Source organism: Trachemys scripta, chromosome 21 (assembly GCF_013100865.1).
Source record: "Trachemys scripta elegans isolate TJP31775 chromosome 21, CAS_Tse_1.0, whole genome shotgun sequence".
In the NCBI taxonomy this organism is placed as follows: Eukaryota; Metazoa; Chordata; order Testudines; family Emydidae; genus Trachemys; species Trachemys scripta.
Window position 1 is genome coordinate 16,950,616 of NC_048318.1, and position 15,959 is coordinate 16,966,574.

Consider the following 15,959-nt stretch of genomic DNA (forward strand, 5'->3'; position numbering starts at 1 on the left):
CGGCGGGGCGGCGACAGGTCCGGCGAGTCGCGGCGCCCACGGCGGGGCGGCGACAGGTCCGGCGAGTCGCGGCGCTGATTCCTGGATAGAGACTCATCTGAAGAATCATGACGCTGCCTCCTGGGTGGAGAAATCTCAGGCGAATCATGACGACCTCTCCTGGGAGGTGATGGTTCAGATAAGTGTTTAATTTTCTTTTGTTTTGTGGTTTCTGAACTGGAAATAAAAACAAAACAAGAGGTTTGTAAAGCAGCCAGCAGGGTTTAAAGCCCTGCTGAATGAAGCGCTGGTTACCAATTCACATTTGGTTCTCAGTTTCACAGACAGACGTTCACACAGATTAATGCCTGAACTTGTCACCTCTGATCTGTCACTACCAGGCCAAAAACCCCAAAAGGGTTCCTATACCTGGGCCCTCTGAGCTCCAGCCGGGTTGGCACTTAAATTCTACCGGAATCACTTTATGACCAATCCACTTAATAGTGGAAGGGGCTGAAACAGATGTTATGGGCAGTCGGAATATTTTCAGGAGTCATGTGAGAATTTAAAGATCCCAAGGCTGTTATGAAAAGGAGGGAACTCTACTGTCCTTATAACATTCCGGCTTTGCTTGCCAGCATGCAGCCACCTACATTTTCCCTACGTATTTAAATGACTATGGAAAAATCTGCTTCCTGTGTTAAAGTTCTGTGTATTATTTCTGTACACTGTATTAGACAGTTACTGCGTTCTCCCCCAGAGGTGAATGCATTTTAGCGCTGAATAAACCAATCCTCATATATCCCTTACCTACATCATAAGGCTTAACTGTAAAGTACTGAGAGACCACAACCCCAGGCAAAGCCCCATACCTTGCTGTAGACTTGGCAGCTAGAGAAAGGTCTGAGCTTTGTGAATCTTCATTCTGATCTAAAAAAAAGAAAAGAATCATCACTTAGATTCTTATCATAGTGGACCACAAGCTAAATATGAGTCAACAGTGTAACAGTGTTGCAAAAAAAGCAAACATCATTCTGGGATGTATTAGCAGGAGTGTTGTAAGCAAGACACGAAAAGTAATTCTTCCGCTCTACTCCGCACTGATTGGGCCTCAACTGGAGTATTGTGTCCAGTTCTGGGCGCCACATTTCAGGAAAGATGTGGACAAATTGGAGATAGTCCAGAGAAGAGCAACAAAAATGATTAATGGTCTAGAAAACATGGCCTGTGAGGGAAGACTGGGGCAGGACGATATGATAACAGTTTTCAAGTACATAAAAGGATGTTACAAGGAGGAGGGAGAAAAATCGTTCTTAACCTCTGAGGACAGGACAAGAAGCAGTGGGCTTAAATTGCAGCAAGGTAGGTTTAGGTTGGACATTAGGAAAAACTTCCTAACTGTCAGGGTGGTTAAGCACTGGAATAAATTGCCTAGGGAGGTCGTGGATCATTGGAGGTTTTTAAGAGCAGGTTGGACAAACACCTGTCAGGGATGGTCTAGATAATAATTAGTCCTGCCATGAGTGCAGGGGACTGAACTAGATGACCTCTCAAGGTCCCTTCCAGTCCTATGATTCCTCCATACAATGAGAGCACATCTCAGGATTTATGGGGTACATGCTTCTTCTGTTGGTGTTTCATTTTTCAGCTTGCAGAAGCAAAACACTCAGGGGAAGGGGATGGAAAGTTAGCCCAGACATGCTCCCTAGATGAAGTCAGACAGGGCTCCCTGCAAACAACTAAGAAGGCCCCTGCCCTCACATCTTCTGCAGATGATGACTACGCTCACTTTCACCCTCAGTTCCATTGATGACAACCTGACAACTGCAGGGCACCACCTTGCTGAAGTCAAGTTGAAGCTCTTGCCTTTATCTTCAAACCCATTCACAAGTCCCCCCATCCTCATCTCATCCTGTGTCCTACTGTATCCCATCAGCCCCTCTGTTCTCTGTACAATGCCAGTCCTGAATCTCTGTTCATTTCCTTCTATCACTCTCCATGTGTAATTTTCCATGCTGCCCTTTCCTGTGGAACACCCCTTCTAAGCCAAACCATCTCTCTTCGGTCAAGTCCCTCTTGAAAGCCCTTTTCTTCTGTAAGGCTCATAAGAAAATATATGTATTGAAATGTGGAATGAAAACCCTATAAAACCTAAGCCTTCTCCATCTCTGGGTTACCCAATGTCTCCTATCTTCTACATACCTATCTTTAAGTGTAAATTATTTGGAACAAGGACTTACTATATTTGTGGGGATTGAACAAAGCTGAATACTTTGCTGGGGATAAAACAACAACAGCCACCACTCCAAGCTTACCTCCTAAAAGCTTCCATTTACTATTTGTCCGGAATTCTTCCATCCGTTTCACTTCTTCTGGACGCTCATCAATAAACTCTGCTACCTGAATGCAACGTAGCAGAGTTACAACCCAGGAGATTTTCTACTCTCAAAAATAAACACACTCAGGCAACTAATGTGGTTGCCTGTAATCCTCGATTATTATGCTGCACAGACTTCTTGTACATTGATATCAAAACACACAATACCGCTAACGCCTCTGACTATGTATTAGTCTCTGGATTGTTCTCTGTAGCTCTAGAATGGAACACATCCCTTCCTACTTAAGTAGCAAAGTTTAGCTCACATCATCAATTGCACGGGCTTATTTGATTTCATTACAAGCGGTTGTTTTAAAACATTTCAAAATATTTCTCTCATCTGTTGCTTTTGTTTTGCAACAGCTCTCCACTGCTTCTTTTTCATTTAAAAATCAATCTCTAAAGACCCACCATGTCAAGCAGTCTCAGCTCAAAATTTAGATTTGGCTCAAAAACAGGAATTAGCAAAAAAATTTCTATCAATTCCAATGGGAACTTTATTTGTCTGAAGGGAAGTTTTAGATCTAAACAGTATCTGTTCACCAGACACTGAAGTTGGGCTACTGCAAAAGAAGCAATAAGTGAAACTGATCAGTCTAATTAAAAAATTTTCCATATCTCAGGTGCTGTTAGTAATTCAAATAAAGGCTTTTAAAAATGCGATTGTTAACTTAATAACAGCCCATTAAAAGTTGCTAGTGACAGTCTATCTACGCACAGTATGTCATTGGAACCTGAACTAGACAAAGCACAGGAGAATACGCTCTAGCACAGTAATCCTCAACCAGGGGTCCAGGCCCCCCTTGGGGGCTGCGAGCAGGTTTCAGGGGGGCCTCCAAGCAGGGCCAGCATTAGACTCGCTGGGGCCCAGGACAGAAATCCAAAGCCCCACTGCATGGGTCTGAAGCCCAGGTCCCTGAGCCCCGCGACCCGGGGCTGAAGCCTGGGCAATGTAGCTTTGCAGGGGCCCCTGTGGCATGGGGCCCCAGGCAATTGCCCTGCTTGCCACCCCTAACGCCAGCCCTCGGTTTTATATGCAGAAAAGCAGTTATTGCAGCACAGGTGGGCCGTGGAGTTTTTATAGCATGTTGGGGGGGCTCAGAAAGAAAAAGGTTGAGAACCTCTGCTCTAGGAAGCAATTACCCCCAGAAGAGGGACATGAGTCATGAAGCATAATAGTAACTGAAAAGCACTTAGAGACCTTCAGACACTGGGCATCCTGGATTCTCTATGGGACGTGTAGTGTAAAACAGCCCTTGTGCAGCCACATTTTTCACATATGCTCTGGAACAAATCTGACACTGATTAAGGCCAACAGAGTTGCACCCACTTATGCTACTGGTCAATTTTACGTTCGATTTCTGAACCCCCTTCACAGAACAGCAACTCTGCAGGGTCAGCTGCTCTCTCCTTTTGCTATAATGTTGTTTTGTTAATTTTTTTAATGCAAGATAGAGACGTAGTATCAGTCCCTACCCGCAGTAGCTTACACACCAAATGCTCCCTTTGCTGATGGTAGTACAAGGCCTAGCCGAATGAGGCTCCAATCTGCTTTAAGCCTTTAGATCTACGGCAATGCACATATAAAACATTTGAATGCAAAATATCATTCTTTCTAGGATACTAATGAGATCTCTCTACGGTTAAACCAGACAAGTTATTCACTTTGTCCACTTACACAGGCAGCCATTCCCCCGGCAAGTGTTTCCCCCCATGATGACAGCAGGAAGTTTGTAGGGGTGCTGAATACAATTAGCAATTTGGTTTTTGATAGCACAAGCCTCCCGACCCTAGAGTACCCACCACAGGCAGGTCCCCTTCATCCTCTGCCTCCTCCTCTTTCTCTTGTGCAGCAGAAATGCTATTCCAGCTCACATCATCATCCACTATTCGCATCCTGAGAGGAGGGGGAGAAAGGTAGTGGCATTAGGAAATGACCATGGCTCAGGGGAGTACAAAGCAGATGAATGAAGCAATAAGAGGCATTTGTGTCCAATATATGCAACTCAGGTGGCAGGCAAAAGAAGGACCCTCAGAGACACAGCAGTTGCTTTTTGCATCCCCATAGTCCACTGTGGTAAGAGCAACTGCCCCCAATCAGCTACCTGGGGGGGATGCTCTAGATCTACCTCTCCCCAGACCCAGTGAACAGTGCAGGGGGAGCAAGAAAAGAAGCTACACAAGCCCCAAATCCCCTAACACACACTGGAGATAGGGATAGATACAGGGGTTCCGGTCTCAGAGGCAGGGGAGATACTTGGTGGGGCCCCATGGTTAAGGGGTTACTTGGGGATCCTTCAGAAGAGAAAGTGGGGGAGGTCTCACAGATTCCAAGGGCAGACGGGACCATTGCGATCATCTAGGTTTTCAACCTGCGGGCAGCTTGTGGTCCAATCAGCACAGAGCAGCAGCCCACATGACATCCTCAGAGCCATACAGATAGTATTGGATGCAGCCCACAGTGGTAAACAGGTTGAGAACCTGACCTCCTATATAGCATAGGCCAGGAAACTTTACCACAATAATTCCTAATCTTCTATAAAAACATCCAGTCTTAATTTTAAAAACGTTTGAGATAGAAAACCTTGGTAAGTTATTCTGATGGTAAATTAGCCTCACTCTTAAAAATGTACGCCTTATTTCCAGTCTGAATTTGTCTAGTTTCAACTTCCAGCCACTGGATCGAGTTCTACCTTTCTCTGCTAGATTGAAGAGCCCGTTATCACATATTTATTCTCATTTAGGTTCTTACAAACTGTAACCAGGTCACGCTTTAACCTTCTATTAAGCCAAGTAGTCGGAGATCCTTGAATCTGTCGCTATAAGGCAGTGGCTCTCAACCTTTCCAGACCACTGTACCTCTTTCCGGAGCCTGATTGGTCTTGCGTACGTACCCTCAAGTTTCACCTCACTTAAAAAAGACTTGCTTACAAAATGAGACATAAAAATACAGACGTGGCACCGCCCACTAGTACTGAACAGGGGCTGACTTTCTTGTTTTTAGGAGATAATCAACTGAAATGTAACTATTGCACTTGCCTGTATCTCAGTGTATAGGAGAGAGAGCAGCACAAACAAGTCATTGTCTGACATTGTAGTTTGTACTGACCCCACTCGTGCTAGTTACGTGGCCTGTTGCAGAACCAGGCAAGTCTCCAGAGGAGCTGATGGACCCCCCGGCAGACCTCAGCGCATCCCTGAGGGAGAACCGCTGCTACGGGGCACATTTTCCAACCCCTTCGTCAGTCTCATTTCCCTAAGCGCGGCGGGGGAAATCCCGGGGGGGGGCGTTGCCAGGGGAACCCTTAGGGCAGTGTGGGGGGGTCCCTGGGAGCAAGGGGGGCTAAGGGCTGGGGGAGCTCGGGAGCCTTGGGGCTGGGGGAGCGCAGGGGGCCGAGGAGGCCTTGGAACGGGGGGGGGGGGACAGGGCACCCCAGAGGCAGGGGGACCCCGAGGAATCCGGGGGGGGACCCCGAGGAATCCGGGGGAGGGGCGATCCCCCCGGCCCGGCCGCTCACCCCCTGCCGCTGCTCCCCGGCGGTTTCTTCCTCCGCTTGCGCCTGCCGCCCTCCGGCTCGGCCGCGGCCCCGCCCAGGTAGCGCCGCAGGTACTCGGCCTTGGACAGGCCCGGGGCCGCCATGGCGGAGCGGCGCAGACGGGTCGGCGGCGGGGACAAAACAGCGCGAGGCGCGCCCCGGAAACCGACTGGCCCCCGGCCGCGGCACGTGGGGCGGGGCGAGCGGGCGCTGCCGGCTGCTCACGCGCTGCGCAGGGCGTGTGACGTACAGCCAGCGCTGGGAGGGGGCGGGGCACGCGGCTCCTGCAGCGGGGAGTTCCCTTGGTCTGCCCCGCCTGAGCCGGGGGGGGGGAGGGAGCTCCATAGGCTGCAGCAGGGTCAATTATTACAACTGCCTCTCCGGCCATTAAAACCTCAGGTAAGGCAAAGGGCCCTGCTGTCTGCAGCCTTGTGGGGGCGACCCCCAGGCTAGGTTATAAGGAAGGTTAAGATTTTGTCATGGAGAGTTTTCGTAATGGCACAGATAAGTCCCAGGCCACACAGAAAATTCACAGAAGGCCAGGACCTGGCTGACTTTTACTACTTAAAAAAAAAGTCCATGACAAACTGAAGAGCTCAGCTATGGGGTCTCCCCACTGGGCACAGGGGCTAGGGAGTTTTGGAGGGTCCTGCTGGCTGCCATCCACAGCTCCCAAGCTGCCATAGGCTGAAATCACAGATTCCATGGCTTGCACAACCTCCATTTAACAAAAAACACACCATAGCTGTCATAAGAAGCCAGCATCGTCTTTGCTCCTACAAGTGGTGCAGAAGAGGGCAGTACAGCTGCCCCATTTTATCTCAGAGGGAACATTAAACAAACCCTGTTATTGTCATATTATTCCTTTTTTATTTTGAGCAAAGCTGAGTACATTGAACTGCATCTACACTGCCAAACCCCTTCTGTGGGGGAAGCATTAGCCATAATCAGATTGTGTTGATCCCCTATTAATCATTGTTAGCTTTCCCTCCCACCCTTCAAACCCAAGCTTCTCTGTGCTTGGAGTCTTCTCAGATGTGAGCTCGAGGACATGCACAAAAAAACAAAATGACACATGAACTATGCAAAAGCAACACTTGGTTTAATACTTTACATGGGAACAGATTACAGAGACAGACAGTGAGGGTGGTTTTCATTTCAAAGTAGAAGTGTACCAATCAGTCTGGAGCCACTAGCTGCAGAGCCAACAGCTGCTCAAGGAGGGGCTCGACTGATCCCAGTTGATGCATTTACAGGTGTGCAGGAAGACAAAGAACACAACTGAAACCCAGGCAAACAGGTTGTTTACATTTTTCTTTATACAAGTATAAACTTCCAAAGCAATTAACAGACTCAGAACTTTTGACCTTAAAGGCTGCCCACCTGCCAACTTCCAAAAAGTAGATCAAGCAGGTGTACCCTCCAGCTGTCCAACAAAAGGAAAAAGCTTGCTGCCAGTGCAAGACAGGGCAGCTCCTTAGCCCTATTGTAATTAGTAATAACTTAGTGAAAAGAGTTTGGCTTTTCTGTCCCTCCGTGTGCTGCTACCGCTCAGAGGTCAGCCCAGTTTCATAGCCCTCAGTTCGCATGTCATTGAGGCCCAGATCCTCATTCTGTGCAAACGTACGCTCATAGTGCTCCACTTTTAGCTCTGGATCTTCTTCTGGAGCATAGACGTTCTTCGGTTCAAAGAGAAAGAGAAAACATTAGTTGTGCTTTGGTATGGGTCAGAGCCTAGCATAGCTGCGTGTGCTGCACTTCTCCGGCAAGTCTCAGCCAGGGATCACAAAGCATTTTACAGATAATAGTTGAGCCTTACTCTCCCTTTTAGGAGGGCAAGGATCAGCCCCTTTAGAAGTGAGTTATGTGAGGCAGAGAGATCAAGTGACTTGCCCAAGCTCCAAAAGTCAATAGCAGACAGAAGCAGAGTGTTAGGATCCTAGCTCTCAGCCCCCTGAAGAACCATGCATCTCATTTTTTCCTACCACCAGCAATGGGATCACCTCCTGGAATGGAGGCAACCAGTTAAGGCACAGGGGCATGGAGGTGAAATTCTCTTCCCACCTCAGTCCACCTCCAAAGTGATTCCTTGGTTGTTTTCAATAGCATGGGGGGGGGGGGGGGGAGGAAGAGAGAGAGAAGAGAAAGGTGTGCATCTATGGATTTCTGCATTCAGAAGACCCTAAAAAAGGAAGTCTCATTACAAGTGCTCAATACTCTACCTGAAGGTAGCTGTTCCCTGCAGGATCATCCAGAATGAAGTGAGCCTCCATGTGACCCTCCATAATCTGAGGAAACAAAAGGCAGATTCACAGCTTCAGCACCTTTGCTGAAGAGTTGCCAGGACCCCACATGCTCCATTTTAGCAGTGATCAATCCTAAAATCCAAGTCTCTGCTGCATCTTGCAGGTTGTCATCACCACACTCACCTATGCAGAGGAGCTACAGAAGCCTTATACACCACTCGAAGAATGCACAGTGCTTTCTAGACAGAACATTCCCTGTGCATAACAGCATTCACTCAAGACAGGACATGCTTCAGGTGAGGAGGCTTAGAGCAGGACAGAGTTCCAGGCATAGGAAGCCGCATGACAGCAGTGCTTTGCTATCTAGTGCCTGTTCAGACCATGAACAGTTGCGACATTTGAAGGTTTGAGTAGTCTGGTGTAACAAATTAAGAGAGTGTGTCTCCCAGCCCCATTATCCAAAATGTTCAGGAAACATACTGCAAGCCAATGACAATCTGTAAATAGAAGTGCAGCTTCTCACAGCTGTCCACACTGGACAAGGAAGCAGTAATCTAATATGGCTGTGCCTCCATCTCCCAGCATGCAGTGCTCCATCTTGACACCCCCCCACCCATCAATTGGATCACTGCATGCTGGCAGACACAGCCAAAAGTGTATTATATTACTCTTCTGAATACTGGCTACTAGAACACTAATACAGCCAGTGATTTGATCCAAGTCCATGATGCATATAGTTCTAGGTACTAGATTTGGAGATCCTATGGCATGGAGGTGCCCCAGAGCATTAGCTCAATGTACATGGGAAGTTAGCCCCCTTTGGCCTGGACGGTATTGCAGCATGGCTGGTTTGCCTCATTTCAGTGAAAGGAAGGCTCTGCCCAACCTTTAGGTGGCCCAGAGGAGGGATGCTGATCTTTAGTCTAGCTTGTGTGATGGTCTGAGGTCAGGGCAAGCTTCAGGATTACTGCCTTCATCGGGTGCAAGCATGTTGTGTTAGGAGGTATTCCCTGCCTAATGATGTATGGAGCAACATCAGTGGTCCTGAAGCAGGAGCCTCAAGCCCCCTCCCTGCAGAAGGCTTATAGCATGGCTACACAGGACACTGATGGAAGGTGGGAACTGAGAACAGGATGGCAGGGTAAGGAGGGGTAAACTTTACATGCCTGCAGAGATTCCCCAAAGTTACACACTTCAGACTTGCAGCAATGCTGCCAAAGAACGCATCTGAGCAGGTCAGTCATTTGCCAAGTTCGGTGTGAATAGGACACCAAAGCTACTAACCTGATATACCTTTCTGCCAAACTCTTGGAGCTTCTCCACTCTGCTTGGAGTAGAGCTGTCCCCCAGAGTGAAGGGGTTTTTCACAACCTGCAACAGAAAACAGGCTCTTTCACACTGTGCCACACTGAGTTACTATTGCTGAATACTTTGTGGTACCTGCATGTGAACCATGCCCAGCCTGGCCCAGGGCATTCAGGGGAGCCCTGGGAAGTCCCTAGTTAACAGGAATTGGCAGCCTTCTACAATAGCATGCTGCTCTAGGTAACCCATAATAGGCCTTTGAAAGCTCATTCCTGTCTTCAGATCAGTCAAGGGCAAGTCCTGCAGCTCAGCTCAGAGGGGAGAGGGGTGTCTTAAGAATCAAGATCTACAGGGCCTCTGCCCTGTACAGAGTGATCTCAGTCACACTGTGCACTGGTTACAGATCTCTTTGCTTTCAGAAGCAGACGTAGGAGCTAGAGGGACACTGTCCGTTCCATCTACTATGACCTCAGCCACCCACTTCTACAGCCTGCCTTCCTGTGGGCATCAGTGTGCCAGAACAGAGTAGGCATTAAGCTATGTCACATATCAGAGCTGCCCTCAGTTGTTCAGAAGGAGGGAGCCAGGACTGGCAGCACATCCAGAGCCTAGGGAAGGAGTGATTGATGCCGCTCTCAAGTAACCCTCTGATTCATGCACTGATTAGCTCTAGGGAGCAAGGTGTACAAGAACAGTTGGAGTGAAACATGGAGAAGGGGAGGGAAGACTTCTGGAAGGACAACCCACCTCTCCCCAGAAGAGGATGCAAGCCACTGCGAGTGGCTGATGTGCTCCCCCCTCTCCAGGCAGGGTGAGTGAAGGCTGCAGCATAACATGAACGACTGCGTTCAGTGGTGCCACGCACTTGCGCAGCATATCCAAGTCTACAGGAAGCTACAGGTACTCAGCATTCATGGGGTCTATGCATCCCAAATACAGGTACAGACCTCAGCTAAACAGGAGCTTAATATAGGCCACTTACCAGATTTCGGATATCTTTCAGCAGCCCCTCCAGAGTAGTGAATTTTCCCCCCAGCGCTCCCATGCCAAGCTCGAATTCCAGCTCTGGAATTTCCACACTACACGTCTCTGACTGTAGAGAACGGAGAGACACACGGTATGCTTAGTTCCAGGTCATCCAAAATGGTGACGTGCTAGAGAGCAGCTTCCATCTGAGAGCCAAGACCACAGAAAGTCTATGGTGAGCTGGGAATAAATCCCAGAAGCTCTAACTAGGCCCCACTCCCTTCATCAGCAGGGCCAAATTGAGAGAAGAGGTCCCAAGAAGCAGCCACACACATTTAGAGATTATCAGATATCTGAAGGAAGAGATTACCTTTAGTAGATCTCTCGTCATGTCTGAAGGGTCTGTAACACGAAGGGTGATCCTGGTACCCAGCGGTTCTATTGCTCCTCCAGATTTAACCTAGAGACAATCTGTTAGAGTTAGTTTACAAGTGACAAAAGAATTCAGAATACTTTAATCCTCTTGCCACTACAGTGTGCTTTAATAGTTGGTGTATGTCTTGCGTCTAAGACCCTGCAGTGGGCCAGTCAGATCTGGGGTCAGTGCCTCAACCTTAGGTTTAGGACAGATTTTTGGGGATAGAAAGGTTAGTCATCCAAGTCAGCTACTTAGCTGATTAACATACTGTGACAGAGCTGCAGGTATTTGTTCCCATGCTAGCCACTCAGCTGCTGTGGTCTTACCCACCTGAGTTTGCTACAAAAGACATTTAACAAACCCCATCTCTCCTAGTCTCCTCTGTCCGATATGTGATCCAGGAAGCCAGATTATGATAAGGAGTGGGGTGCAGGCAGGGGACAGACAGAAAATTCCATCCCTTTGGAGAGCACAGAAGAGTGGCATGTTCCGAAGAGGACATAGTCAGGTTTGCAGCTCACCTCATTTGTCCTGTGCCCGCAGGCCTCGCAGTTTGTAGCCATGATGATCACTTCCTTGAAGTGTGGAATTTCTGGGACAGACCGTTAGGAAGTTTGCCTGAAATACCTCCAAGACAAAGAACTTCTGGGTTCCTTACAGAGGACTAAGCTACTTCCCAGCCCTGTCAGCCTTGCCACGCAAGGATGCAACTGTCTTCAAAAGAGCATTCAAAGGAGATTAGCATGTCAGTGCCAATGCAGGTACTGAGCACCAATGCAGAGAGTCATGTTGACAGGCACTAGTAGATTTCCAGCCTTTTGCTCCTATTTAATGGGATCATCCATCAGGATTCAAACTTGAGCTTGTTTCCAAGCTATATATAGCACTTAGCTGTGTCTCCGGAGTCACAGACTTTGCTATCCTGGGTCAGACCTTTAAGCCTCTCTCTGGCAGAATACAAAGCACCAGGCCTGTGCACAATACTGAACCCCACCCCCTCTGCACTGGAGGAAGAGGCCAATTTGTACGGTCACATAGTCCCATCAAAAGGATACGCACTAGCTTCATGTTAGTGTTGGCTGGGGCGTTACACTCAGGACAGTTTGTGTTGAATTGTAACACCTGCAATAGAAGAACACAATGAAGAGTCTGATCTGTTGCACTATGAGCACTTACTTGCCTAAAGACAGATACCAAAGAATATTGCAACCAGGAGCAACGCATGAATTTAGCTTCCATCTGGATACTTATGGCCCTGATCACTGTAGCTTAGAAAGAGAATTAGCCCAGCAAATGGGGCAGTTTAGGTATCCCTATCTGTGTGCCCAATACCACATGCTCCTCAGAGCAATCAGGACAGAGCTACAATCCAGTTAGCCAGCTCCAGGTGGCCAACAAGGAACATTACTCACTTCATTCCTCAGATCTTCCACAGAGTCAGCTGGGTTCTCATCAGTCTCCTCCACCTGAAACAGCATAGAGGCCAGTATCAGTATGCCAACTCAGACAGTTATATTTCATACATTTCCCATTCATGGATCTCTGAACAGACTCTTTGGGGCAAGGTGGAAGAGAAGAATGCCTCTGCTACTCAGCAGCATCCCCTCTAGCATATAAAGGAGGGCACAGACTAGGATTTGAAGGGCATTTTGCTCTTCCGTTATGGAAGACAGGGACTGCAAAGCAGGAATGAGGGAAGAGCTAACATACACCTGCCAGGCCCCCCCTCGCTTCTGACTTGAAGACCCCTTCCCCACCCAGACGCAATACCTCAAGTCCAAGCATAGCATCCTGTTGGGCAGTCCTCCGGTAATGAGTAACCACAAGAGCATCATCTTTCTGCGGCGCACGAGGATTCTCCACAAAGCTGTTACCTGAGGGGTCGTCTATGATCTGACAGAAGGAAGTATATGGAAAGTCTTCAGGAATTCTCCCTGTTTTGCCCCCAAAGAGAGAGGGGCAGATGCATTCCCTCACCCTCCTGCTAATACTTACAAAGGTGAAAGAAGAATCCACTTCCTTCAGCTGCTTGAGTTTGCCAATAAACTCATCTATTTTTCTTGCCACATCTTTGTCTGCTGCCTGTGAAAGGAGAGACACTTAAGATCGGATTGGATCTTTGGTACCAGCCTAGACCTTCAGATAGGCCTGTCACAGGCACAATGGTGAGTCAAGAAGTGTTCTCAGCTCATCATCTAATAGGGGATGTGTAACCGTGATAGGTACAGAATTTGTAGTTAAGTGTAGACCATAAGCAGACATCTGTTTTGAGATCCCCTTCTTAAAGCACCTTACCCTGCGGACTGGCTGATCCTGTTCCAGGCCAGCGACAGCTCTGTCAATTATTCCCTCGATAGTGGTAAGAGCTTGATAGAGGGAGAAAACAGACCTAATTAAAGCATTAAGTACACCAGAGCAATGTTGTTAATCTTCTAAAGTTATCATCCCCAGCCCACCAGTCCTTCCTAGAACTATTCATTCCCACAGATGGGAAAACAAGAACTCTTAAGAGCGCCTGTTTTTTTGCCCTGGTATGTCTAGTCTCTTCCCTACTCAGACAGCACCATGCAGCTGCAGATTCACCATGCACATGTCAGTGGACAGAAGCCCATACCTCCGATAGAAGAAGCTCCTGCTGCCTACATGAGAAGCATCCATGAAGGAAGAGATGCCTCAGGGATAGGCTGTGACACTGTCTCCAAGACACTGCAGGATTTGGGGGAAGCGAGCTTTCAATGCTAGGCACTGACTAGCAGCAGGATAAATCAGGGTCCAGAGTACAAGAACGGGAGCTATTTAAGACAGTAATACCACAGAGCCTAGCTCTACCCACCTCCATCCATCATCCATACAGCCATCTCAGTAAAGCTGGGCATAAACTGATTCACACCAGTACAAAGATCCAAACCCTTGTCTAGACTAGGTCATACTCAGATACAGAGTAGCCGTCCATTCCAGTAGCCAAAAGTTGTTGCTATACCAACACCTCTGCTAAGCTACGAGCCACCCCAAGCCACATGCGAGCTCAGATTACATACCTACCTCCTTTCTGAGAAAACGCAGGAATTTCAAAGTCTAGCTCTGGGATTCTAGCCGTGGCACAATCTGTCTTCACCACTTCCCTATTCATATCCTGGACAGAACAATTTATAGGAAAGATTAAAAATAAAGCTACAACAGGCCAGGAACCCTACACACGCTGAGCAAATAAGAATGAATTCAACCCTGAGAAGCACATGGGAGGATGCTTACAACTGTGTTCCCAAATAGAAGATCATTCACACACACACACACACACACACACACACACACAGTGAAACCAGTGTTTCCATTCACTGTCTCCCTGGGCTGCTTCTCCCACCTGTTATTTTCCCATACACCTAAGTTCATAAGTAGAAAGTTACGCCTACACCCTAGGCCACCCCCATCTGCTCTGCGCACCTTGTAAGTGAAGATACATCAAAGCATCAATGAACCCAACAAAAACAACAAACAACAACCTTTTCTGATCATAGCTGCCATGCATCAGGGCAAACACTGATCCACTGACTGGCTCTCCCTTCCTCAAATGCTCACAACATCTCCACAAAATAGCCTGTTTTAGCATGTTGTGTGGACATCTTACACCAAAGTACTTCCCAGAGAGTCAGCATCCCATTAATGAGCAGCTGATAGTGTCTCATTAAATATTAGTTACTTTACAATAGTCAGAGAAGCAGATTTGCTGCTGTATTGTACTCTGAGGGCAGCTGTGACTTATACGCAAGTATTCACAGTCCTAGGGTCTTGGCTGGAGCCTGCTTACCTAAATTCCACCCCTTTCAACCCACGCTATACTTTCAGTCAGGATGCACAGGCACCAAATATGCTCTTCAGAGATGCAGACAGCCCAGGATCAGCCACTACATTTCAACAGGCATCAGAAGTGTAACCTGTGCTTATTCAGTGGGGCACTCCTTGCCCCTTTAGTGGCTGGGCAACATGTAGGTTCATGAGCCTGCTATAACACTGACTAGAAGAATTGGGTCTACTAGGTCAGGCAGTAGGTACTCAGGCTTTTATAGCACGAGGCCCCACATTCAGTCTGCACGACCAACAATATACTCAGGGGCTTCCTATTATCTCACAAGTGCTGAACGCTTAAAGTCAGGCCATTTGTATCCCCCAAGCTGAGGCTTTTGATAGCTTGGCTGTTTTTCCACAATTATGTTTTTATTGATCCAGACAAGGCCAGTGGCGACTAGGATATCTCAGAATTGCCAGGACATCTTCTACCCGGCGCTAAGACGCTACCTGCCATCAGGTCTGGACCTGCCCCCGGCTCCCTCCCAGAGGAGCCGAAGCGAAGGGGCCCTGGCTCACCTGCCGCGCAGTAGCCGCGAGGGTGTAGCGCACCCCCTGCTCCTGGATCCGCCCCACCGACTGGATCTCGGTGTTGGACCACGCGCAGCTGCCGCAGGTAAAGGAGCTGACGATGATCTCTTTGAAGAAGGGGATCTTGGTGAGCAGCAGCCGAGTCACCCCCTGGAAGAGCAAAGCCAAGGGAACATGGAGCAGCTGCCCCCCCCCCCCCCCCCCTCCCCCCCCCCCCCCCCCCCGCGCAGGGCGAGCCCCGGGGCGGCCCCTCCCCGGCCTCACGTTGCGGTAGCAGCTCATGCAGAGGGACTCGATCTCGTCCGGCTGCTGCTCCTCGTCCTCGGCGCTGAGGGGCCGGAACAAGGGGCCGCCCCGCACGGGCTCCAGCTCCCTGATCGCCGACATGCTGCTCGCTGCTTCCGCTTCCGCCTCCCGGACACCCTCTGACCCGGAACTTCCTGAGCGGGCCACGCCCCCTTTGTGAAGCGATTGGGCGGGGCGGAGGGGGAGCCGGAGCGCTCCGCGGGCCTCGTGTGGGCGGGAGGAACGCCTCCGCTAAGTCACGTGACGCATGGCTACTCCCACACAGGCTTCAGGGTTGGGGTAGGCCTCAGCCTGGCACAGGGGATGGCAGGAGGCAGAGGGAGCGCACACCTCACCACCCTATTCCTAGCAATGATTTGGGGAGAGGGGTGGACAGTCAGGGGGCAAAGTTTGCAGACGCTACAAAATTATTCAAGCTCGTTAAGCCCAAAGCTGACTGCAGAGAGTTACCA

The 15,959-nt window shown here is 48.9% G+C and overlaps 2 protein-coding genes across 2 annotated transcripts in view; both read right to left on the reverse strand.

Annotated features, from left to right (window-relative positions):
* Positions 1-6,087, reverse strand: part of BUD13 (BUD13 homolog) — a 12,304-nt gene extending 6,217 nt beyond the window's left edge. The window contains exons 1-5 of the mRNA XM_034754659.1: positions 5,875-6,087; positions 4,160-4,253; positions 2,295-2,379; positions 852-909; positions 1-216 (exon numbers count right to left, since the gene is read on the reverse strand). Of these exons, the coding sequence (XP_034610550.1) occupies positions 1-216; positions 852-909; positions 2,295-2,379; positions 4,160-4,253; positions 5,875-5,996 (575 nt within the window). The 5' untranslated portion in view covers positions 5,997-6,087. The remainder of the gene's footprint in view (positions 217-851; positions 910-2,294; positions 2,380-4,159; positions 4,254-5,874) is intronic.
* An 886-nt stretch (positions 6,088-6,973) lies between these two features.
* ZPR1 (ZPR1 zinc finger) lies at positions 6,974-15,635 on the reverse strand. The gene is made up of 14 exons (XM_034754736.1): positions 15,466-15,635; positions 15,190-15,351; positions 13,870-13,960; positions 13,123-13,193; positions 12,823-12,909; positions 12,598-12,720; positions 12,240-12,293; positions 11,883-11,949; positions 11,349-11,419; positions 10,780-10,869; positions 10,426-10,536; positions 9,423-9,509; positions 8,115-8,180; positions 6,974-7,571 (listed from the first exon to the last, which is right to left on the reverse strand). The coding sequence occupies exons 1-14, from the start codon at positions 15,586-15,588 to the stop codon at positions 7,437-7,439; spliced, it is 1,338 nt and encodes a 445-aa protein (XP_034610627.1). The 5' UTR covers positions 15,589-15,635; the 3' UTR covers positions 6,974-7,436.
* Positions 15,636-15,959: the final 324 nt, after the last annotated feature.

What these genes read in the sequence shown, in the direction of transcription:
- ZPR1 (XM_034754736.1), bottom strand. Translation starts at nt 15,588, where the DNA reads ATGTCGGCGATCAGGGAGCTGGAGCCCGTGCGGGGCGGCCCCTTGTTC. An exon ending in GCATGAGCTGCTACCGCAAC is followed by an intron (nt 15,352 to 15,465) that starts GTGAGGCCGGGG and finishes TTGCTCTTCCAG; the next exon opens with GGGGTGACTCGGCTGCTGCT. An exon ending in TGGAAGATCTGAGGAATGAA is followed by an intron (nt 11,950 to 12,239) that starts GTGAGTAATGTT and finishes CTTCTATTGCAG; the next exon opens with GTGTTACAATTCAACACAAA.